Source organism: Gobio gobio (assembly GCF_949357685.1).
Source record: "Gobio gobio genome assembly, chromosome: 15".
Lineage (NCBI taxonomy): Eukaryota > Metazoa > Chordata > Actinopteri > Cypriniformes > Gobionidae > Gobio > Gobio gobio.
The window spans coordinates 26,264,193-26,289,040 of record NC_137108.1 but is presented as its reverse complement, the minus strand read 5'-3'; the positions used below and the strand labels follow the sequence as shown (position 1 = coordinate 26,289,040).

The following is a 24,848-nucleotide window of genomic DNA, read 5'->3' as shown; positions in this document are numbered from 1 at the left end:
TATTTCCGGCAGAGCAGACCCTCCAATTATTGGTTCTTAGGGTCAACGTTAACAGAAAAAACACAAATAAAAAGTATGGCAGACCATGTCAGGTTCAACCCATTTTTGAGACTTTGGCTCCCCGACTATAAGTCTTCAAAATGATATTTTGCAAATCTATTGGCAGGGCATACACAGCAGCAGGTCAGCCCAGTGCTACTTCTCTCACCATGGCGGTGTTGCAAAGATGCGCACCAGGCAGATCGGCTGAGGATCTCAATCAGGGCTTGTTTTCTGATGAGGTGGTGGTGCACCAGCCGGAGACTTAGGACCAGCATCGCTGAAGTGCATTCGGCAGCGTCTGAGGACCTGCATACCATTGAGATCCGGGTCCCTGGCAGGCGGGAGGCGTCACGGTCCAAGGACCGAAGACGGGGCCCAAGGGCCAGCATTGCCTCTCTGGCACCCCCTCAGTCGAGGGTGGGGCGCACAGAGGCGGACTCCCGGGGGAAGTAGGAGTTCTATATCACAATCGCAGTTTAAAAAAAAAAAGAAGCGTTGATGATGGGTCTCCTTCTCGAAGTAAGAATTGCATTGACCCTCACTCCTCTACTTCATCTCCTCCCCAGGCGCTTCTTACATCCGGCCTGGGGTGGGCCCGTGATGATGATATTCTAGGCCCGCCGGGCTGGTCTCTGAGAGCGCCCCCTCAGGATGGTGGTCGTATACTAGCTTGATGGCTGGTTTTTCAAGGTTTGAAGCACCGAGGAGCGAGTGGTGAGTCCCCCTCGAGAAGGGTGAAACATTACTTACTATGTTTTTCAGGACCCTCTTTCGCTCTCCTGAGAGGGTTTGGGGGATTATGGAACATCGTTGGACATCGCAGGGCCTGCAGCTCCCCGTGAGTAGGCTTAAAGTGTGAAGTAGCCGACGACCGAGTATGCAATTATGCACGAGCTTTAGTGAGATCTGTGCCCAGCCTTGCGGGGCTTTGGGAATGGGTTTTCGGGGCCTTGTTATTTTCGTTTAAGGGGTGATAATTTTTCTTGCCTGAGCCCTGAGTAGATCTAGTGCTAGCTTAACGCCGCACCACTTGGCCTAGGCTTCGCTAGGGATGGGGGGGGCGTTTTCCTTTAAAAGCAGGTATTGTCGCCCCGGGCCTGTCTTCTAAATTTAAGATCAGTGCTTTGTTTCCCGTTCTGGTTTTTTTTTAGTAATGCAGTATAGGTGTTGCAGCAGGGATAGCGACTTTGCCAGTGGTCGTGGGGCAGGGTTGAGCGTCTTTCGCTGGTGTGCGATTAAGACTTTAGTTTTGCTGTTCTGATTTTAGTTTCTGCTCCACCTTCTTTAGGGCTCGGGTTGAGCTGAACATCGCAACCTTCTGCATGGCGGTTTGGTCGGATGCTCCCCTGAGGCCCGAGCATTGCCAATAGCTGATGCCCTCGCACGAACGGCGGGCCGCTGTATGAAAAAAGTAAGGCGGCCGCCCCGAAGCAGGTGACGTAAGTTGTACTCCCCTCGCTTTGGAGGGTTTTTAAGCATTTGTTCGCTGAGTGCACTACTATTGGCAATGTGATTAGGTTCATGTCTGTAGGCACTGCCCGTGAGACTGCGCCGTCGCAGAGGCCCTCTAGCCTCTGGGATGGAGCCAGTCCCAGGTGCGGGCATATGAAGGCCAGCTGGTTGTGAGTAGCCAGCTTGGGCAGTCTGGGCAGCAGACTCCAGAACAAGAGAGTCTCGACGTCATGGCCCGTAAGTGTGCCCCGGAGGATTTTTTCCATCGACGTCAACTTCAGCAGAAACCTCGTCAACTAGTAGGCCCTCTTTGGCCTCCTTGGGGATGAGTCCCCAGGTGATAACTGGATGTCCAGTTCTTTGTCAGCAGCAGACAGCTACCGTCAACCCGGGTGCAGCAGCCAGCCTTCTTCTAACCGTGGTAGGGTTCATAGAACCTGCAGACCTCCTATTTGGAGGTAGGCCCTGCCAGGCCTCCGTGAGGGGTAGGCTCCCGTTTTTGGGTTACTTTGGCTCAGATGGTAGGCCCCATCAGGCCTCCCTGAGAGCCTGCTGTGAGTAGCAGGCCACACTCAGTCTCCCCCGAGGGAGCATTCTTGAGGCGTCAGTCCCTCGACGGCTGGCACAAGCTACTTGTAGGTGGTAGGCGTTACCAGGCCTCCCTAAAGGCCTGCTGTCGGGTGAGCAGGCTCACTTGACCTCCTCTGAGGGGGCGTTCCCGGGCTCCAGTCACTGGATGGCTAGTACGAGTTACTAGTAGGTAGTAGGCCTCACCCGGCCTCCATGAGGGCGAGTTCCCGGTTCCCAGTCACTGTGGCGGTGAGCGTGGAGTGCTAGCAGGTAGTAGGCCTGACTAGGCCTCCCTGGAGGCTAGCTCGTTCTGCTATCAGGTGGTAGGTGCCGGGCCTCCCTGAGATCGTTCCCCGGTCCCCAGTTCCGGTAACAGATGGTAGCATGGGTTGCTAACAGGTAGCAAGTTGCACGGCGCTTCCCTGTGGGAATCGCCATTGGGTAGTAGGCTTCAACCTGGCCTCCCTGAAAACTCGCTTCTGGGTGGTAGGCCCCAGCGGGCCTCCCTAACGATGAGCTCCGGGACCTCAGTCATCTCTGACAGTTCGCACAAATGGCTAGAACAGGTGGTAGGCCTCACCAGGCCTCCCTGAGGGTGAGCCCCCGAGCTTGGATGCTCGGTTATCTTGCTTAACGTGCTATCAGATTGTAGGCCCCCACTAGGCCTCCCTGAGGGGGTTCCGGTTCCAGTCACTGTGACAGACTAGCATGGACCGTTAACAGGTCTTACTACCAGGTGGTAGGCCTCACTAGGCCTCCCTGTCAGAGCGAGTGCCATCTTCCAGCTACCTCGAGGGCCAGCTCGACTGCTATTGGGTAGTAGGCCTCATTAGGCCTCCCTGAGGGCGAGCTCCGCTGTTTGGACGCGCGAGCAGTCAGCACAGGTTACCAGGTGGAGGCCCCTTTCGGCCTCCCTGGGGAACGAGTTCCCTAGGCGGGAACACATAACTGGCTTTACGCTGACAGCTAGTGGCCACCTGCTATCAGGGTCCGGTTTCTAGCTGGTAGCACCTGAAGGCGGTGTTCATACCCTAGCATGATGAGACAACGCTGCTGCTATGCAGTCCCTACGGGAAGGGACTTTCATAGATCGCTTACAGCATGGTTACCTACCAGGCAGGCTTGGGAGCTCCTCTCTGCGAGTCTTCTGTGAGCTTACAGCCGCTTGGCACTGATCCGTCGGTTGTAGGCCCCTTGAGGCCTCCCAGCTAAGATCAGCCTGTAGGCCTATTCGGCCTCCTAAGCACGTTTTAGAATAAGTGCTTGGTAGATCCTAGGATTGAGCGGCTAAACTCCCCTCGCTAGCAAGGGTTAGAAAGCACTTCGCTGAGCGCTGCTCTCCAGGATAACCCGTCTCTGAGGTCTGGCTGGAGGAGGACACTGCCATTTTGCAGTACCTCAGCAGGATGTCTCTTCGGAGGCGAGTACCAGAGGCTCTGTTTTCAACAGACAGGGTTGGCCGAACCTATGTGTCCCACATAGAGGTCGCTAGGTCAGGCCTCCCTGGTGGCATTCGGTGAATTCTTCCCGAATAGTGACTGGCACGGGTTCCCTCGGGTCCCCTTGCCACGTTCCCTTAAAGGAACCCCTTCTGTCGAATGGGCTGGTTCCAGGCCTTCGAGCGGCCAGGGTAGGACTTCATATGGTATGCGAAGGTTCCTTCTCAGGTTTATAGCTTGGACTTTGACCGTAGGGAGCGCTGTCACTGACAGCCTGATGTGACCAGAGGGGGAGTGGTTCAGGCATTTCAGTTGAATTTGCTTGTCCTGACAGTTATCACTGCCAGTGGGCATGCACTCCTTTCGGCATGGCGGCGTTGGTATATCGTTCCCCGTAGCGTCAGCTGACGCAACGCGAGTTCCCTTTCGAAAGGGAATGTCTCTGGTTACGTATGTAACCTATGTTCCTTGAGAACAGGGAACGAGACGCTGCGTCGCTTTGCCATGCCTCAGGGCTTGCCTGCCAAACAGTCCCTTCAGACGAAAAGCGGTGTCATGTTGGCAAGGCGCCCTTATATACTTCCTGGTCGCAACTTGATGACATCATAGGCTGTCGACGGTCAATAGGATTGCTGTGATTCGATAGTAGTTCAGACACCTGTCACGCTGGAGGCATTCCCCCCGTAGCATCAGCTGACGCAGCGTCTCGTTCCCTGTTCTCAGGGAACATAGGTTACATACGTAACCAGAGACGTTCTCATTATGAATGTTTTTTTTATATGTTCATTTTTACACCAGTAAAAAAAATGTTTAAATGCTTTATTTAAACAAAAATTTTACCTATGAATACATTTCTTTACAGAACTTGAATGTTTCATTTTCAAAAGGCTGTTCTCAGAAGATGCACTCTTTTTTTACTGCATTACTTCAGCAAAAATATTTATTTATATCAATAATAGGCTAATAATTATAATAATAATGAATAAGCTACTGATAGCTACTGATATCCTGCAAGTCTTTTGGTTTTGAGTGTAAATCTGGCAATGCCTTCTTCCAAACACTACAGGGCGCTGTTACACAGAGAGTTCTCTCTCTCTCTGTCTCTCTCTGTCTCTCTCTCTCTCTCTCTCTCTCTCTCTCTCTCTCTCTCTCTCTCTCTCTCTCTCTCTCTCTCTCTCTCACACACTCACACTCACACACACACACACACACACACACACGGTTTAAATAAATAATCTGATTAAGTACAGCACTGGCATGTTAACATAGGTCAGTTTATATTTTAAGTCTTCACCCCAGTGACATTTTGGATGAGATTCACAAAACCACATGTGATTGAAACAGCATCAACAGCTGTCTTTGTTTAATTGGCACTCTCAGCTCTTTGCAGCAGATAACACAAACACATAACTATTTCAAGCTGTTCAGAGCCCTTCAAAAATGTATCACTGGCACAACAAAACAGTTACAATTCAATGCAATTTTGTGGTATACGTTGCTTGTAAAAATGTATTGTAACGTCATGAATGCATTGATTGAAGCTGATCTGCAAACCAGTTCCGAAATCATCAATCTCTTGAGACGTTCTTTTCACATCTGTGCTTGCACAATACATTTGCTGTCATGGAAACGTCATTTGAAGTACAATGCATGAAGTTACGCCTATGGAGTTGAGCAACCTTCTTTACTACCTTGACAACTGGAAGAAAATATTAACTAAGCAATTGCCTAATAAAAGATAAATATAAGATTGCTTTAAAATATATATATTTACAGATCATGTTATGTGATTTATTCTATTTCATTTTTGCAATTCCAATGCGATACAGCTCATATGGGTAGGGTTAAGATTTAGGCGTGTCCTGCTTCACAATGTGTGCTACTCGTGGTTTCAACACAGCATTTTTATGCCTGATACAGTGTGAAAGATTTTACATTCAGATATTGCATGCCTTTCATGTTTTTAGAATGGTGGTAGTTAGCCATACATCATGATATCCTGAACTGTAAGAAGTGCTACCCATGATTATTAAAGATCTTATACTAATATAGTTTTGATAGGTTAACCTACTATTCTGAGCAGGTACAGTAGGTCTCATTTTCACTGGCATGATATATTCAGTCAGAGCCTCAACTAAATATTAAAACAATGTTTTATACTGTATATATTTATACATTTGACTTTTGAACGTTTGCATTGTGATTTAAAGTTTTAATGACACTATAGTACCATAACTATGATGGCAAACAATGCTACTCAAAGGCAAACAAAACCTGCATTAATGTTGCATAGTATACCAACCAAACACAGAGACTGTGGGCTTAGAGAACAGGGTGGAGGAGAACCACTGGACTGTGAGGGTTTTGTCTTGGTAATTGGAAAGCACATGTTCCTGATAATTGTGTTCTGGTATGCTGTGCTTTCTCTCTCACATAGCTGCATTCTTTCTTTCTCTCTCCCTCCCTCACAAACTTCATACTGCAGAAAGAAACGTACCCACTAAAGAATACTTCTTAAATGTATATTTTGAAAGCATGTTGGCTGAAAACTTGGAAAATGTTATCTGACTAAACTCTCGAGGTGTGGCTGCATGATGATCTCACTATGTTAGCGTCTCACTAAGCCTTTGTGCAACAACCAAATACGTGCTCCTACTTGTGATAGGCACACGCTCTCACAGGTCATTTAGACATGGGCCATGCAGTTTGAACAGAACTGACACTTTAACAAACCAGAAAGCAGAAAATGTGGTAGATATTAAAAGAAGAAGAAAAAAATGATTGAAGTGGTATTATTCACTTCCTAAAACCTCTTCTCACCTCTCACCTTATTTTCCAGCTTGGTTATGAAGGTAGACTTTCAGAGGAGTTATGTCCGCACAACACCTCTCTTGAGTAATATATCCTGTTTTCTCCACCCATAAAGTTCTGGGTATACGCCCAGTGATTTGATGGGAAAAAAAGCAACTTGGGTAGATTGGAATTCACAGAAGAGGCATTTTATAGCCATTGTACTGGCTTAACTTAGAAGAGGCAAGAATCACCAGAAGAAAAGTTTTGTTGCAAAACTAGGTAAGCATTCCTATTTGATCCTAAGAGGTTAGCAGGACAAAATATGTTGTTTTATTTGATAATAGTCGGTTTAGAATAAAATGGGACGACGTTGTAGCTTTTATAACACGTGTTTAGAATGTTCATCATGTATTTAACTTGCTTTGTCTTGATATCGTTGCTAAAAATAGCCTAAAGTGGTTTTCTGTTTTTTCAGCCTGGTCTGTTCGCTGGTTTTAGGGGAGTTTAGGACACTTTTCAGCTAATAAAACCGGTCTGTTAGCTGTTTAGACCAGCTTAAATCAGCTTGAACACAGAACGTTGGCATCAAGTGAGCAGGGTTCCATAAATAAAGTTCTGTGCCCAGAGCAAATGGGTCACTTTCCGTTTAATCCTGTTCTGCGTAAATATTTCAGTCCTTGCGCGCGACCGTAGGCTCACTTGTCCAGTGACTACAAGTAGCCGATCCAATTCCCGCAAGCCCTTCTCTCTTTACACCAAAGAAGAAATCAGAAACCTGCCTTTTATTAATTCAGAGCGTTTTTTTTCAGAGCGCACGCGCGCGGCTTCTGCCGCAAATCCTCCGCGTGAGGTGAATAGATTCTCTCATTATTATGCGTCGTTCGCGGTGATAAGCACGTCGACCTTACGAGCGTTGGGGGGAAATGCACTCGATCCTCAACCGGACGAAGCACGACCTCAATGTGTCAGCGGCGACACGGCCACCAGAACGGCGTTAATAATGAATACAGAGATAAGACGGCGATGGTCGGAGCTGTCCGATAACCCAGAGCGCGAGACAACTTGCTCAACGTTGCCTTCAAGTGCTGACAGCCTGGTACAAGCTAAGGAAATGACTCACACCTCACGGATAGAGAGGTTCAACATTTAGGCTACATACACTGGAAAAATACACCACCACTTAATAATAATACACTGAAAACTATCCTTATTTGGACAGTTCATCCCAAAATTATACGCACCCTCACTTTGTTCCAAATCATTCACTTCATTGTGGGCCTATAGAAAAAATATTCTGAATATTACGTACAGTAGTAGCCTATTAATATTACAAAGTATAAATTATCAAATATAACACTTTAGTAATGAAGTACAATTAAGTAGGCTAATTTTCATCCATATAGGCTATATTGAAAAGAAGCCTATATGATGTGTCATGTATCCGCTCAATTATTTTAGGAATCAGATCATTCCAGTCATGTTAGGGCAATGAGTTAAGTGTGATAGCTATAACTAAAGTATGTCCTTGCAGGAACAAGAATATCTTGAAGAAATAAGAGACATGAACCATCTGCCTGAACAAATGCAACAGTTTGTGAGCTGAACATGAGAAATGTGAACTAATGTGAAATGAAATGTGTCTTATTCATTTTCAGTCTCAAGTCGTATCCTCATTTCATTTTCAGTCTTCGGTCTTATCCTCATTCTTTACATTTTCAACTAGTGATGCAAGTTTGGCATTTTTTAGTCACCACCAGGAAACAAGGGTAAACCACAAGTAGCCGAGAGGGACATCTAGAGGAGCAAAAATGGAATGCACTTCAATAAACATACTGAGACTTTACTTTGCCACTATTGTATTTTTATTTGCCCCAGTGAGCAACAAATCTTCCCATTGACCTTATTTTATTTATATATTTGAAAAATGAAAACAAAGCTGTGAAAATAGTCAAACAATCCGTTCAATTGGTTGTATAGCCTATCTGGTGTCAATATGTTAAACATATTGAACAGCCTATACGTCCATTCTTCAAAGACTATGACTAAGAATAAGAATTCTTCATATTTTCATATGCACAAAATGAAATATTGTGTCAATACTGTTGCCATTGTCACCATAGAGCAATTTAGGGAAGCTAGGGAAGCTACTTTGAAGGTGTAGCTTGCCAAAACGAAAATCATTTACTCACCCTCAAGTGTCTTTGATCTGGTGAACACAAAGGAAGATATTTTGAAGAATGTTTGTAACCAAACAGATCCCGTGCCCCATTGACTACCGTAGTAGGAAAAAAATACTATGGTTGTCAATGGGGTCCGAGATATGCCAATATTCTCCTAAATATATTCCTTTGTGTACAGCAGAACAAGGACATTTATACAGGTTTGGAACAATTTGAGAGCGAGAAATTGATGACAGAATTTAATTTTTTGGATGAACTAGCCCTTTAATAATTTGAAGTATAGCTACACTACAGTCAAACTACTATTGATACAACCAACAGTTCAAGGGGCAATTTATTTCTTACAAATTAAAAACATGTCTATCCAATTATGTAATTTATAATCTAATCATAGCCATATTTTTCTGGAACAAATTTTGAATTAATGAATTACATTTAACAATATTAAACTTGGGTTACACTTTATTTTAAGTTGACGTAGTTACAATTGTACTTACTCAAATAAGTACTGAGTAATATTAATTAAAGGGATAGTTCACCCAAAAAAGATTTTTTTATGTTTTTCTGCTTACCTCCAGGGCATCCAAGATGTAGATGTCTTTGTTTCTTCAGTAGAACACAAATGGAGGTGTTTAACTCCAACCGTTGCAGTGTGATAGTCGTATAATGCATGTCAATGAGGATATTTTAGAGTATGAGAGCAATGAGAGTAAAAACACATAGACATACTAATCCTTATTAAACCATGCGGCTCGTGGCGACACATTGATGTCTTAAGACACAAAACGATCGGTTTCTGTGAGAAACCGAACAGTATTTATGTTATTTTTTTACCTCTTATCAGACGAATATCATCTAGTATTCCCAACGCCATAACTTCCGGCAAATAAGGTCAAAATACTGGGGCGATCAAAGATATATATACGTAGATGCCTCATTCGACCGATCCGCACAGGCACTAATGAGGAATATGTATATATCTATGATTTTGCAAGTATTTTGACCTTATTCGCCGGAAGTGATGGCGCGGGGACGGCTGATGCAGAGCCATAGAAAAAAATGAAATACATTTTTAAATATGGATATTTTTCTTACACAAACGGATCGATTTGCTTCAGAAGGCCTTTATTAACACCCCGGAGCCACGTGGAGCACGTTATTTGACGGACAGATGCATTTTTTATGGACTTCAAAAACAGAGCAACTATGACTGCCATTATAATGCTTGGATTAGCCTGAACATTTTTAATATAACTCAGATTTTATTTGTCTGAAAGAAGAATGTCATATACACCTCGGATGACTTGAGGGTGAGTAAATCATGGGCTAATTTTCATTTTTGGGTGAACTATCCCTTTAACTACACACTTACTATAGAGTTACAGTTAGGATTAGGGTTAGTTACTTGTAATCATGCATCATTTACTATTATTACTAAGTACATGTAGTACTAGTAACATGTAACTACACCACCTTAAAATAAAGTGTTACCTAAACTTAAACTTAAATAGTCAGTCAAACTATGCATACTATTTTTTTGTAAATCTGTTAATTTACATGAAACATCTGAACGAATTGATGTATTAATGAATCAGACTCCAACACTGCACTTCTTTTTGCAGCGTTGGAGTCTGATGTTTCATGTAAATGAACAGATTTACAAAAAAATTGTATGCATAGTTTGACTGAGGTCCGTTTAAGACGAATCGATTCCCAGTAATGAATTGGACTTTCCAAAGCTGTGAGACAGTTTGTTTATTCCTTCAGCTCAGCATTTAGTCACACTATAATTTTGGTAAAGTAACTCATTACTGAAAAGGCTGAACTACTGTTGGTGATTTTTGTTTTAAAATAAAAAAATGAGTTAGTTGCTCCCCAACAATGGAGCTATTGTATTGAGAATTTTGTGGCACTATTTGAAGTCTGACGCAGTGCTTTTCCAGCGTGCTTTTAGTGCTTATTTCCGTTTGGCAGCTAGCATGTTTTGCAAGGATAAATAGGTTTAGTTGACTTCTGAATTTCACAGCATCTCATTACATGGCAGTTTGTTTGGGTCCTTTGGGACTAATCACTAGGAGCACCTATCAATCATCCTGCCTGATGCTTCTGCCTTTGTCTGTCCCAGTCTGAGCTTGAGTATCACTCCTAATGAAGTGCATCCCATTGAGAGCAATGACAACAGTTTTAAAGACAAAGACTCTCTGCAGCAAACACCAGCTTCTCACAGCCACACGCATGACCTTATTCATACAAAGAAGCTGTCTTTCCTCTGTAACTACAGTTCTGCAATGCCACGTTGGTTGCTCAGAATAGAGAGAGGAATAATAACCATTGTTATATTCACCCAAGCCCTGCTCAGGCTTCTCTCTCTCTCTAATTAGGTTAATAGAGGTCCATCAGTAATTGGGAAGACGGCAGGGCAGTGGTGTAATGTACTAATGTTAGTGGTGTAGTGTAAGTATTCAGGTGTGACGTCTGTCAGATGGAAGATTTACCTGAAAGGGGTGGCCTATAGAATTACCCATACGTCACACCCATTAAAATCACATTAATTTTGTGTGTGCGTGTGAGCGTTGTAGCTCGCTTGTTTGGTCAGGCAGCAAAAATCCGATTTTTGTGGTAGTCTGTACATAAAAAAACAAATAATATATCATTATGCATACATTTATTAATTTTTTTTAGATTTTTCTACATTTAGATTTAATTTGCTGTCATACTTTAAAGCACTAATAATTTAATAACAATGTTAAATGTAATCTTTAGAAGGTATCAAAATAATAATAAAAACATTCATACTGTACATTATAATGTTGTGATGTGTAAACTTGCTTGTGTTTAAAATGAATAATTTTTAGGCTTTTTTCTTTAGACAAACCAGTACAGAATTTCAGTCACTGACATGTTATCATCGGTAACAATTTTTTTTTTGCTTTTTTTGTATTTGGTGTGTTTTGTGGAATTGTGGCCTTCGTTTGTGTTTTACTGTACCTTGTGTCTTTTATAGATTAGCCTGCTAAATGTCACTGGAAGGAAACCCAAATTAGATCATTAATTATTTGTTAGTGTCAAATATGTGATTGGATCTACAGTACAAGATGAAATGCAGTAGGACACACTTTATTGCTTCACTTTGTGTGTTTGTAAGGAAAGTTTTAAAGGGGTATTCATCCAAGAGGAAAGGCCTGTGAGAGTGGGCATCCTTCAAGGAGTGTGTATGGGCTTTTGTGTGTTTTTGTTGTAGGATGAGAGAGAGAGAGTGTAACAGACATGTAGCAGGCAACCCCAATGGTAATGTGAGCCTGTGGATTGAATGTCCGTTAAAGATCACAGATTCCATTGTCTTGGTATACTCTACAGCTCTACACACTCCTCCTCTGCTCCTTTGTCCCGCCTCTCTTCTTCATGCTCTTTAATTATTCTAGCATCATCCCTCTCCTCAGGTCACTCATTTTCCAGTGCCTGCCCTTTTAGTTATCCCAGCTGCTAAAACGTCACTTACTAACACTTACTAACTAAAGAAACAACGGAAAATGATCGTTTTACACAGACTCAGGGTACGTTTACACGACAATGATGTAATAAAAACGGAAAATGTTTCCTTCACGTTTTCCGCATACCGACGACACAGTTGTCAAAGTGTTCACACGGATCCATGAAAAACAACTATAATCGCTGTATTATGCATGCCAGTCTAGTAGCTAGTGATGTCACTTTATAAAGAAACAATACGTGCCTATAGACTGAACACGTAATACACATGAGCATGATTTTCACAAATTTCCGTTTTTTCGATTATAATGGTATAGTTTTCAAAAACTTGCACTTTGAAACGTGTTTTCAGGCCCTCAAAACGCTGTTGTTGTGTAAATTAATGGGCAAAATGCATAGACGAGTTTTCCTTTTTTACCTGAAAAAGGTGTTGTGTAAGAAACCTCGGTGGAGGGAGAAAACAAGGAACAGGTGGAGTTAATCAATTAACAAATTAGTAACTATGGAAACAAATGGGAACATACCTAGAAACCATGGCCAACACAGGTACAACTACAAACTAAGGGGCCGTTTACACAACACTGTTTTCACCTAAAAAACTGAAAACGTTTTATTCGTTTTGGCTATTCATTTACACAACAACGGTGTTGCATGGGCCTGAAAACACAAACTTTTGAAAAAGGGCACATTTCTGAAAATGATACTATTATTGTCTCAGTGTAAAAAACAAAAACAAAAAAGTATAATACATTTTGCATGTGTATAATGTGTCTATATTTTCTTTTCAAAGCCAACTACTGGACTGCCATGCATTATACAGCCTTTTTAGTCATTTTTGCATATACATGTCAATGGGATTTGACAACATTGTTGTCTGTATGTGAAAAGTGCAAAGGAAAAACTTTTTTTCGTTTTTAGTACATTGTTGTCATGTAAATGTGCCCTAAAACATACACCTCATGTTACAATAAGCCCTTCAGTAAGTCTTAAGTACCCCTTCATGGACACCATAATAACTCCATATTTGAACCTATAGTAAAAACTAGTAAAGTCATACTTACTGTTTTTTATCGGTCGTTTAAAAAAAAAAAAACGATGTACTCCCTGGAACCTGCCTAAGTATCCAATGAGGTACACATAATTGTCAGTGGATGAAAAGTGAATCAGTTTGTATTACATTATGATACTTCCATAAGTGATAGTTTATGTATGTTGTCCTCTCCTTTGTACAGTTACAGATATGGAGGGTGCCATTAAAACAGTTGTTATGCAGTACCTGTCTTCTGCACGAGGAAAAGAGAGCCTGAGTGGGAAGAGCTTCCAGAAGTTAGTCCAGGGTCAGCTGGGCAACATCCTGAGCGTAAGGAGTTCCTACATTTGACCAGATGTTTTTAACAAATCTCCATTTAGTTGACACATATCATGTCCATCTTAAAGATTTTATGTTCAATATATATATATATATATATATATATATATATATATATATATATATATATATATATATATATATATATATATATATATATATATATATATATATATATATATATATATATATAGTTTAATCATCCTTTTGCCTTTGCATTGATTTATTTTAAGTGGTCCTGTGGTGTGACAGCTGAATTAAAATTAAAACTACAAATATTTCTTAATCTCTCAATTAATATGAGGTCATAAGTGCTGCATGCATGTATAAAAAGCTTTAGAATAATAGTTTTATATAGACATAATAGTTTTAGATGTAGTATAGCATGTCACACTACAGAGAATGTCAACTAATCAGAAAATGTCAAGATTATGCCCAGGGGCGGACATAACCAATAAGTGGCGCCCACTTAAGGACTCAGGCCATCTGATAGTGGCGAAACATATTTGGCAAACACTCAAGTTCGTATCTGTGTTTGCGCTTTGGGGAGTGTCAAAGGTTTCAATTTACGACATGTTTTGCAGTGTTGAGCAATGTAGCCAATCACAGACATATCTGTTGATTTCTTGAACGTAATGGCCAATCAGAGAATCTCCTCACCATCCGAAATAAAAGTGGAAACACATTTCGGTGTGCCCTCTAATCCTAAATAACAAATCATTAAACATTTAGTTTTAAATTATTAAATTAGTTTTAAATTAAAGGTGCAGTGTGTGATTTTAGCGGCATCTAGAGGTGAGGTTGTGAATTGCAGCCCTCCCTTTCGGAGCACATAGAGAAGCTACGGAGGCCAACACAGGACAAAAATGGAGTCGACGGAGAGAGCAGGGAGTGACTAGCACTCTTTAGAGAGGTTTGTCCGTTGGCAGCGCAAAATGGCGATTTCACTGTAAGGGGACCCGCGGTGTATGTAGCTAGAAATGGCTCATTCTAAGGTAATAAAAGCATAACGGTACATTATGTAAGGTCTTTATACTCCACTGAAAACATAGTTATGTATATTATATTGCATTTCTGTCAATGGACTCTCATAAATACTACACACTGAACCTTTAAATTATTTTAAATATTAACACAAAGAAAAGAATAACTGAGTTATAGCTTACTATACATTTTTCGTTCATGTGACAACTGTCTGACTCTTTCACAACATAGATATTTACCTCAGAAAAGAAAGTATACACATACATTTGAAGCTTATAGGCCTTTTTTGATCGAAAAAAATAAGGTAATGAAAACAACGCAGGTTAGCTAATTATTTACTGAATTTAGCTACACTATCCCATAGACAAGTGGCGAAAGGGTAAATAAATTGAGAGACGGCAAAATAATGGTTACAAAAGTAAAAGAGTAGTTGGTGTGTTTGGGCCCTATACCTAGAATTTGCTTAGGGCCCCCAAATAACTAGGTCCGCCCCTGACTATGCCTCATTATGTGTCTCCATTCCTGACTGTGCTAAGCTTGTTTGAGTAATGCTAATAGTTGAGGATTTCACATTCTATCTGTCTCTCTCAGGGCACTGACAGTTCTTCAGCAGTGAAGGATATGATGAAAGGACTGGATGACAACCAAGACGGGAAAGTCAGTTTCCAGGAGTACCTGACGCTGGTGGGCTACCTGGCGAACTCAGTGAGTGAGCAGAAAACCATAGCCGGTGCACCAGAAGAAGCCCCAAAACACTAATGACAGCTGATTACACTGACACTCATTTGTAATGCTGGAGTATTACACCAGTAATCATAATGAATAAGGGAGAATGGGGCTAGTTGTCACACATTTTACTTACTAAATTGTGAAAGTCTGTATATGTACACCTTGCACACCAACAAAAATATCCAACTGTTGTTTTGGCCAACCCATATTGTATTAATAAATTGTGTGAAATTACAATATATGAAATACATAACAAAACAACTGTTTAACTGTACTTTTGACCCAGTGTAATATCTAGCCCCGGTCTCTCTCTAATGCAGTATAAAATCTGCATTTAAACTATAAAGATATGAAACAATTTTACATTTAGAAAAAATATTACATTAAAATCATAATACTGTTTACATGTATTCACATTCCATGAACTTATGAAACAATGACCTGTGGCCAAGTACAAGTGCTAAATCAAAACATTTTTTTTTCTCTTTTGTCTAAATTCCATGTAACAGGTTTTCATTTCAAGACGCATGTGTTTTCATAAACGATTTAAAGGTAGGGTAGGCAATGATTTTCATAAACGCTTTATGTTAGTCGAAACTCTCTTCACATCCTGATAGCAATACATAATAGATAAATAATTAAATAAATAATTACAAAAAAAATGTCTTTTGTAGAAGTCTCAGGACAAATTTTTTTTCGTCCAATCGTTGCTTTCGGTCCCAATGCAATAATAGGATGCCCTATCTGCTTGTCAATGTATTTGCATACCTCCACGCACCCTGCTCGCACAGACATCACACGTCAGTCACCTTTTACATTTCCTCCTGAACCAAAGCAACAAGCTTATGCTGCATTTAAGCCATAACTGGCAATGCCGAAATTAATCGGTAGCATGCAGCTGGTTTAAGTCAGAGCTCTTTAAGTTGTTCATTATTGTTCTAATGTTATGTGCTTTGAGACATGAGGTAACTTAACGTCGTCTCTCGTGATGCTTTGCAGACTCTGCTCTGCGTTCATGTGTTTTGGAGGAGGCGTAGCTTTGGGGATGCTCTGAAAGCCTTTCCGAAATTGCCTACCCTACCCTTTACTGTGTTTTTACGCAATGATTAATGCTTTTTATGCTTGATTAGTGCTTGCTCAGATAAACAAAACAAGGCATAAGAATGTAAGTCATACTGGATTTGTCCTTTTGGAAAAACAATGAGGTAAAATAGAACATGTTACACTACTGGAGAAATGTTTTTGTATAATCTTTTAATAAAAATATGGAAGTAATTTAAGTTCTGTCCTTTCATTTTCAGACATGTAATACAAGCTAAACATCATGATTTAGGTACAACCTATGTGCATGAATACATATACCGATCAGGCATAACATTATGACATTATTGTGTTGCTGCCAAAACAGCCCTGAGGCATGGACTCCACTAGACCCCTGAAGGTGTGCTGTATCTGGCACCAAGATGTTAACAGCAGATCCTTTAAGTCCTGTACGTTGCAAGGTGGGGCCTCCATGGATTGGACTTGTTTATTCAGCACATCCCACAGATGCTTGATTGGATTGAGATACCATTTCCATGAAAGGGTGTATGGTCTGCAACAATGCTTAGGTAGTTGGTACGTGTCAAATTTACATCCACATGGATGGCAGGACACAAGGTTTCCCAGCAAAATTTTGGCCAAAGCATCACACTGCCTCCACCGGCTTGCCTTGGCCGCCCATGACCCTGTCGCCGGTTCACCACTGTTCCTTCCTTGGACCACTTTTGATAGATACTGACCAGAGGAGAACTGGGACCCCGACTGAGCCTGGTTTCTCCCAAGGTTTATTTTTCTCCATTATGCCACCTGATGGAGATTCTCCTGATGGAGAAAACGTGATTCGTCAGACCAGGCCACTTTCTTCCATTGTTCCGTGGTCCAATTATGATGCTCACTGTTGGACTCAGTATGGGCAACCTGACTGGTCTGCGGCTATGCAACCCCATATGCAACAAACTGCGATGCACTATGTGTTCTGACACCTTTCTATCAGAACCAACATTCACTTTTTGAGCAATTTGAGCTACAGTAGCTCGTCTGTTTGATCAGACCACACGGGCCAGCCTTCGCTCCCCACGTGCATCAATGAGTCTTGGCCGCCCATGACCCTGTCGCCAGTTCACCACTGTTCCCTCGTTGGACCACTTTTGAAAGATACTGACCACTGCAGACCGGGAACACCACACATGAGCTGCAGTTTTGGAGATGCTCTGACCCAGTCATCTAGCCATTACAATTTGACATGGGCCACAATTTGACAAGTGCCTATTTTTCCTGCTTCTAACACATTAACTTTGAGGACAAAATGTTCACTTGCTGTCTAAAATATCCCACCCACTAACAGGTGCCGTGATGATGAGATAATCAGTGTTATTCACTTCCCCTGTAATGTTAGGCCTGATCGGTGTATGTTTTAATTTTTTTTCCTTTTTTTTGTTTTAATTATTAGTTGTTGCCCATGTGTGTGTGTGTGTTCTTGTATGAGGACACAAATGTATATAATGGCATGGGTATTACAATGTAAAAATGGTTCTTGCATGTGTCCTCGTAAAACAAATGACTTAAAAAATACACTAAACACTGTTTTATTTTTTTTTTTAGGTTTAGGGTTAGGTTTACTGTAAGGGAATAGAATATAGTTGAGTATAAAAAGCATTACGCATATGGAAGGTCCTTGTATAGCCACATATAAAAGTATGTGTGTGTGTGTGTGTGTGTGTGTGTGCGTGTGTGTGTGTGTGTGTGTGTGCGTGCGTGCGTGCGTGCGTGCGTGCGTGCGTGCGTGCGTGTGTGTGTGTGTGTGAGTGTGTGTGTGTGTGTGTGTATGTGTGTTTTCGGTCCTAAACCTTGGCTGGCATATGTGTATGGACACTGTTTGGTTAATGATGAATCAACACCTGTGCAGCAGTATCAGGTGTGACAGGACCACATGTAGTCAGATGCTCACTCAACACACACACACAGAGACACACATACACGCACGCACACACACCTAAGTGTAAAATTGCACCTCTAAAGACCCTTGGGCTGTTAGTAAGCCCATTTGTGCCATGCAACCTTGGTTGGCCTGTAACATAATCAGTCCTCAGGCACCTGACCCCATTTCATCTTATGGCATATGCCATTATGTTAATAATTTTAGAAAAAGAAAAACCCTCAAGAAATGTATTTCTACATGTTATATAATTGTTTTTATATTAATTCTAATTATAGACTTAAATACATATTGACATATACATGTGTATTTTATGTATTTTATATATATATACAGTATATATATGTGTGTGTGTGTGTGTGTGTGTGTGTGTGTGTGTGTGTGTGTGTGTGTGTGTGTGTGTGTGTGTGTGTGTGTGTGTGTGTGTGTGTGTGTGTGTGTGTGTGTGTGTTTATACTTAAATACTTCAAATGTAAAATTTGACTAAAAATTGTTTTCTATATACAGTATGTATAAACCACATTTTACAGCACATCTGCCAATACTGCAGTATTTCTAGTGCTGACTGTTTTTGGTACAGCAATGTTTGTGTCTAAGTCATCAATTACAGGAGATAAATGATTTAGTTCAGGGTGCTGAACTATCACGTCTCTAAAAGTTTAATGTGACAAGCACCAGTACATATAACTAACCTTTAGGATCAAACATATCTATTTACCCAAAAGCTCTTCTTTCAGTAAAGAGTCTTCAGAGCATGTTTATATCCATGAAATGCATTATCATTAGATAGGAATGAAAGTCGATCAACAAAACAAAACACGGAGTATGTGGCTTGTTTTCAATTGCTCAAGTTACCGTCTATAGCAGAAAACTTTCGCTCTTTCAATTACATCACTGAGTATCAACATCGCATTTAATCTTTTAGGCAACACCGTTTTTGTATTATTTCACTTATAACATTATCAGTGTGTAAACAAAAGATGGAAAATAGGTAAGCAGAGATAAATGAAGGATGGATCGAGAGAAGGAGGAGTGTAAGGTATAATGGGAGGAGGACCAAGTAGGTATATAAGATGCTGCCCATCGCCTCCTGTCTTCACCAGCATTCATCTCTCCTCAAGGGACAGAAGAGCACCATCTAACAGCAAGGTAAGGGAAAGCAAAGGATGGGTGGAAGAACAGATTGTAATTGTGAATGTTAGTGCTATATGCTAGATTGCTTTTGTGCTGTCTGATGCTTCTTTTGTGTTTTTGGACCAGACTGCTAAATAAAGACCTGGGCGTCTTTTGCACTTAAATAAAAGTTAGCTATTAAACAAGCACGTTTTAAAATGGTTTTTCTGAGGCTCCCCACCTCAAGTATTACATGGCTTGTGGCTCGTCTTTGTAGAAGTATCTGAGGGTTTTCTTCTCGTCTTGTTATTTTTGCCAACCCAACTCAATATTTTTATCAGCTCATCCATCAGGACAGGGGACAGCTCAAAGCCAGGGCACTGTCATGTATGTGTTGTGAGTTGTGGGCACTGAGACTGGCTCGGATTACGCGTGGCCGAGTAACTTCCTCCCCAGGTTCAGCGTGCGTTCTCCAGTTTAGGATTTCACCCTTATCAGGCGAGTCACATTTCCCTTCAGTGGTTAAGTTATGCCCCATCGTAGGATGATCTGGAAGGGCAAGGAGGGGGTCACTGCGCTTTGTGCCGAGAATATATTACGGCTTCTTTTGCAATGTTTTTACTGTTGCGGTCTGAGAAAATAAGCCTGACGCTTGCTTTTAAATATTAAACATGAGCCGGAAATACTCCCCCTAAAGAAAACCTTTTGTGCATCCTTGAGTGCAAGTCTAAATACAGTCGCTTGCTACAGTGACCAATATGTGTTTTTCTCCAGAATGTCCACTCTAAACTCAGAGAATGCCTCCACTCTTGAGAGCGCCATGCAGCTGATGATCCAGACGTTCCACAAGTACTCTGGGAATGAGGGAGACAAATATACTCTCAGTAGGCAGGAACTCAGAGAGATGCTAACGCAGGAGCTGGGCAACTACCTTGGGGTGAGGAGAAAAGAGAGTTTTTTTCCCCCTGCGAAAGTCAAATGTTTCTGATAAACTTTATCTGCATCTCTCTCGCTCCACAGAATGCAGCGGATAAGGATGCGGTAGATAAAGTTATGGGAGACCTGGATTCAAACAACGACGGTGAGGTGGACTTCACAGAGTTCATCATCCTCGTGGGCGCCCTCACCGTCGCCTGCAACGACTTCTTCCTTGAGTTTCACGAAAAGGAGGGAAAGAAGCCTGACAAGAAAGAGTAGAGCTGAGTTTCTCTGAACAAAAGCCAACACATGACCAGTAAATGATGATGAGGGGGAATATTTGTGTGTATGAATCTTGCTTACGGAAAAAGTTCCACATCATCTCTTCATCCACGTTCAGTGCAATCCTGGGTACACAAAATGCTCCATGAGGTGCAACATGTTTCCAACCCCTGAAACAACCTATTAGAAATGAAAGTATAAGGAATGAGATTGTGAGATGGTCTTTGTTGAATATGTGAATATGTGTTTCTTCCTTTATTTTGTTTTTTTTTTAACAATTGCAGTTGTTAATTTTAAAATAATATCTCCATATTACAATAAACTTCTGATTTAAAAGAAATAAATGAGGTTGGTGTGCTTTTTCAGTTGTGAATTTAGCATGGACATAAATATTAATTTCGTCAATGATATGAGAATGAAACAAAAATGGGTTTGAAGAGAAATCTATAAATAATGGTTATTTGAATGAAATAAATCTATAAAAATTTTATTTTATGTATAGTCAGTAACAAGGGGATTGCCCATATATGCAACATAACAATATTACAAATTGTAACTGAACACATTTGCAGTGTCAATGCACTATAATAGGTCTAAAACATGCATGCATGAATAACTTAGAGAGATTCTCAACATGGAGTTTTCAGACCTTGTACACTTTCAAATATACTGTAACATGTTGACGACAGACGCAAGAACCAGTGAGGTAGAGTTGTGTGGAGTTCTTCTTCTACATTATGATGCTCACCATCCTAGTGGTTCCCAACAATGGCCCTAAAGTACCCAAATCACTGCAGACTTTTGATATCTCTCTTATCTGACACACTCATCTGAGGTCTTAAAGCAGGGGTGTACAGTCCTGCTCCTGGAGGGCCACTGTTCTGCAGAGTTTAGCTCCCGCCCCAATTAAACACACATGAACCAGCTAATCAAGGTTACTAGAAACTTCCAGGCAGGTGTGTTGAGGCAAGTTGGACCTAAACTCTGCAGGACAGTGGCCCTCCAGGAGCAGGTTTGGACACCCCTGTCATAGGCTGTTGTGACTGAAATCCTAAAAAGTCTTTGAACGAAGCCTTTGGAGGATTTATTCCAAGGTAGGAAGGCATAAAGGAACTTCCGAATTCAGCTTCACTTACTGTCTCCTGACATACCTTCATCTGATTGATTTTTGAAGGCAGCAGATGCAGAGATAGCTAATGGAAACGAGCGAAAGCCTACCCAAAGGTCACACTTGATTCCGACTATGCCACTGGGGAATTGTTTAACACAGCAACACAATTTAAATAGCCAGTGAATGTAAGAAGAACGGAGACATGACCTTCAAGTACTGGTATTTTTATTAATCTCAACTTTAAGAGGTATGTGGGAGTATTCACAAAACATCTTAAGGCCAAAATTAGTTCCTAACTTGTCTCTTAGAAATAATGGACGTGTCAGTCCTAATTTTAGGACTCCTAAATTTGAGTATTTTACAAAGAATTTTAGCCCTAAAACTAGCCCCTAAATCTGTGAAAATTTAGGAGTAGTCAAGAGGACTCCTAAGCCATAAGACCAAACGACAAAAAATCCTAATGGCTACTGCGGACCTTTCTCCCCTTTTGCTCTTCCACTTACTGTCTACTCACTGTCATAATTATAATAAAAAAGCAAAAGTAATAAATATTATTAATAAATAAATAAAACCTAAAACAATGTCTGATTACCTGGGGCAGTTGTTTTCACGAGTTCACACATACAAATGTTCGAATAGAGTAAAAGAATATAAGCGTATTTGGCGTGCATGCTGTCCGAGGGGATCGAGGGCTCCGAGCTTGTTGGAATTTAGCCCAAACCCGGAGTTCTGCCCGTATCGCCGATCGAGACTGAGGTGTCGGGGTGGCGGAGGGATGCAGAAAACTGTCAAGCCAACTAGGTGAGTCGGCTCTCGGCTATGTATACCTCCTCTTGCACTGATTTAGACCGTTTGAACGTGCTCCTCTCGAAACTTGGTTTATAGAACATAATTTGTTGCTTGAACTCTGCAATTTCTCGAGATGCAGACATAAAGAGGGTGACAATTAGCTGAACATACACTAGTTTAATTAGTGACATTTGGCCTACTTTTCACCACCCTTGCTCTTAGCTTAAAGGCCTGTTCACACCGCGACGATTTTCGCGCGCGTTTATCGCCAACGTTTAACGCCTCGTGACTAAACAAAGGGCGCCAATGTGAGTGTGCACACAGATGCGCAAAACACCAGGTGTAAAAGCATCATTTAAAAAAAAAACGCCTCGGGTTCGTTTTTTTGTTTTGACGCAGCGCCTTAAAAACTGGCTGACCAATGAGATCGGCGCTTTTGTTCACGTGCCTGGAGCTGCTGAAGTGACAGTAAAACACGACTTGGTGGCGCTCAAGCACAAAAAGGGGTGAATTCAGGTTGATTGGGACACTTTTTCCAAGTCATCTCAATGGCAAAAAGTGTCCCAATCACCCTTAAAGAGGTCATGACTTGAGAAATCAACTTTTCATTCAGCCTTTGATATATAAAAGTTCATTATGATATAAGAATATCCTGTAAGTTTCGGAGCTGAAAACTTCCTTTTCAGTCAAAGAAAAGCTTTTATTGACACCAGCCCCAACAAACGCTCAATCTCAGAATATGCCAACCCTTGATGTCAGTGTGTGGTGAAACGCCGCCTCAAAAGAAGAATAATGCTGCATTTCATGCTGATTTTTGAGCCCGTAAGTTACGACATCAAACCACGACTCACGAATTTGTAGCGTTCCAGGCAAAGTCACTCCAAACTGCCTGAGCGCAAGGAATTGAGCTAGTGAAGTTTTGCTGCTGCACGTAGTTGGCGTGTGTGTGTGTGTGTGTGTGTGTGTGTGTGTGTGTGTGTGTGTGTGTGTGTGTGTGTGTGTGTGTGTGTGTTAGTGTTGCGCGGTTCGCGGATATATCCACCGATCGGGCGGGCCAAGCAATAAAATATAACATTCATATGAAAGGATTAGTTCACTTTTAAATAAACTTTTGCTGATAATTTACTCACCCCCATGTCATCCAAGATGTCCATGTCTTTCTTTCTGCAATCGAAAATAAATTACGATTTTTGATGAAAACATTCCAGGATTTTTCTCCATATAATGGTCTTCAATGGGCTCCAAACGGTTCAAGGTCCAAATGACAGTTTCAGTACAGCTTCAAAGGGCTTTAAACGATATCAAATGATACCAGACGATGAATAAGGGTCTTATCTACCTCTTATCAGACGAACGTGATCATCTCTGAACTCCGCCATAACTTCTGCTAAGTGAGGTCAAAATACGAGCGTGGTCATAGATGTATACGTAGATGCCTCATTAGCGCCTGCACGGATCAGTGGAATGAGGCATCTTCAATCGATATATCTATGACCACGCTCGTATTTTGACCTCACTTAGCGGAAGTTATGGCGGGGCTCAGAGATGATCATGTTCATCTGATAAGAGGTAAAATAATAGCATAAATACTGCTCGGTTTCTCTGATCGTTTCGCTAGATAAGACCCTTATTCGTCGTCTGGTATCGTTTGAAGCCCTTTGAAGCTGTACTGAAACTGTGATTTGGACCTTGAACCGTTTGGAGCCCATTGAAGTCCATTATATGGAGAAAAGTCCTGGAATGTTTTCATCAAAAACCTTAATTTATTGTCGACTGCAGAAAGAAAGACATGGACATCTTGGATGACATGGGGGTGAGTAAATGATCAGCAAAAGTTTATTTAAAAGTGAACTAATCCTTTAATTGTGGGTGAATGAGATATAAATCATTGTTTTTGTTTGATAATGGCCTTTTGCGAGGCCTGTGGACGGATTCCAGTTGCCATTTCTCCACATTGGAAGTTTTCAAAACAATTCCCTGCATGTACTGATGGGGGAGAGGAAACTCATTATTATGCAAAACTGTTATCCAATCATAGCAGTGGGAGTTTACTTCCAAGTCTTCTGTGAGTTATGGCCATACAAATCGAGCGTGCCATTTTCCCCACAAACAAAGTTTATTCAGCATAGTGAAGCCTCTCCGCATTGATATCCATTAAAAAATGGCATTTGGTCTCCTTCCCTGCTTACCACCAGCAGGCGTGAGTTTTTTTTTTTTTTTTGATAACCTTGCCTCAAGTGGCTTTTATAGATGTATTGCTGTTAATATCCCACAATCTGTGACAGTTGTGCTAAAAAAAATAAAGATGGCATCTGAAAGATGTGGTTGGGAGTCAGCGTGTGCATGTGTTCATATTAATACATTATTACATCTATACATATTGGTTAATTTGCAATTTTTTATTATTATTTCCGATAATACGATAATCCAATAAATCAGATGTTATTTTGAGTAAATTTTACTAAAATTAATGAATATGAAAAAACTAAATATTTAAGCATTAATAATTTAAGAACTAAATAAAGGATATTTTCATCAAAAATGACTAACAAAATACTGCGTATGAATGAACACTGATAGTGAGTTGAGTCTTGTCCATTAGAGGGCAGTA

General features: G+C 41.2%; 2 protein-coding genes across 2 annotated transcripts; both read left to right on the top strand.

The window, feature by feature from the left end:
• Nucleotides 1–6,151: 6,151 nt before the first annotated feature.
• LOC307138716 (protein S100-A1) lies at nt 6,152–18,231 on the top strand. Its single transcript, XM_079837246.1, has 3 exons — nt 6,152–6,575; nt 13,198–13,325; nt 14,910–18,231. Exons 2-3 carry the CDS (start codon nt 13,206–13,208, stop codon nt 15,075–15,077), a joined length of 288 nt encoding a protein of 95 aa, XP_079693372.1. The 5' UTR covers nt 6,152–6,575; nt 13,198–13,205; the 3' UTR covers nt 15,078–18,231.
• An 866-nt stretch (nt 18,232–19,097) lies between these two features.
• Nucleotides 19,098–20,334, top strand: s100t (S100 calcium binding protein T; the record flags this gene model as incomplete). Its single annotated transcript, XM_079838103.1, has 3 exons — nt 19,098–19,155; nt 19,875–20,074; nt 20,158–20,334. 3 exons carry the CDS (start codon nt 19,098–19,100, stop codon nt 20,332–20,334), a joined length of 435 nt encoding a protein of 144 aa, XP_079694229.1.
• Nucleotides 20,335–24,848: the final 4,514 nt, after the last annotated feature.

Bases quoted from the DNA above. Each gene is read 5' to 3' on its own strand.
- LOC307138716 (XM_079837246.1), top strand. From the start codon at position 13,206: ATGGAGGGTGCCATTAAAACAGTTGTTATGCAGTACCTGTCTTCTGCA. The intron at 13,326-14,909 runs GTAAGGAGTTCC...TGTCTCTCTCAG, and splicing joins AGCTGGGCAACATCCTGAGC to GGCACTGACAGTTCTTCAGC.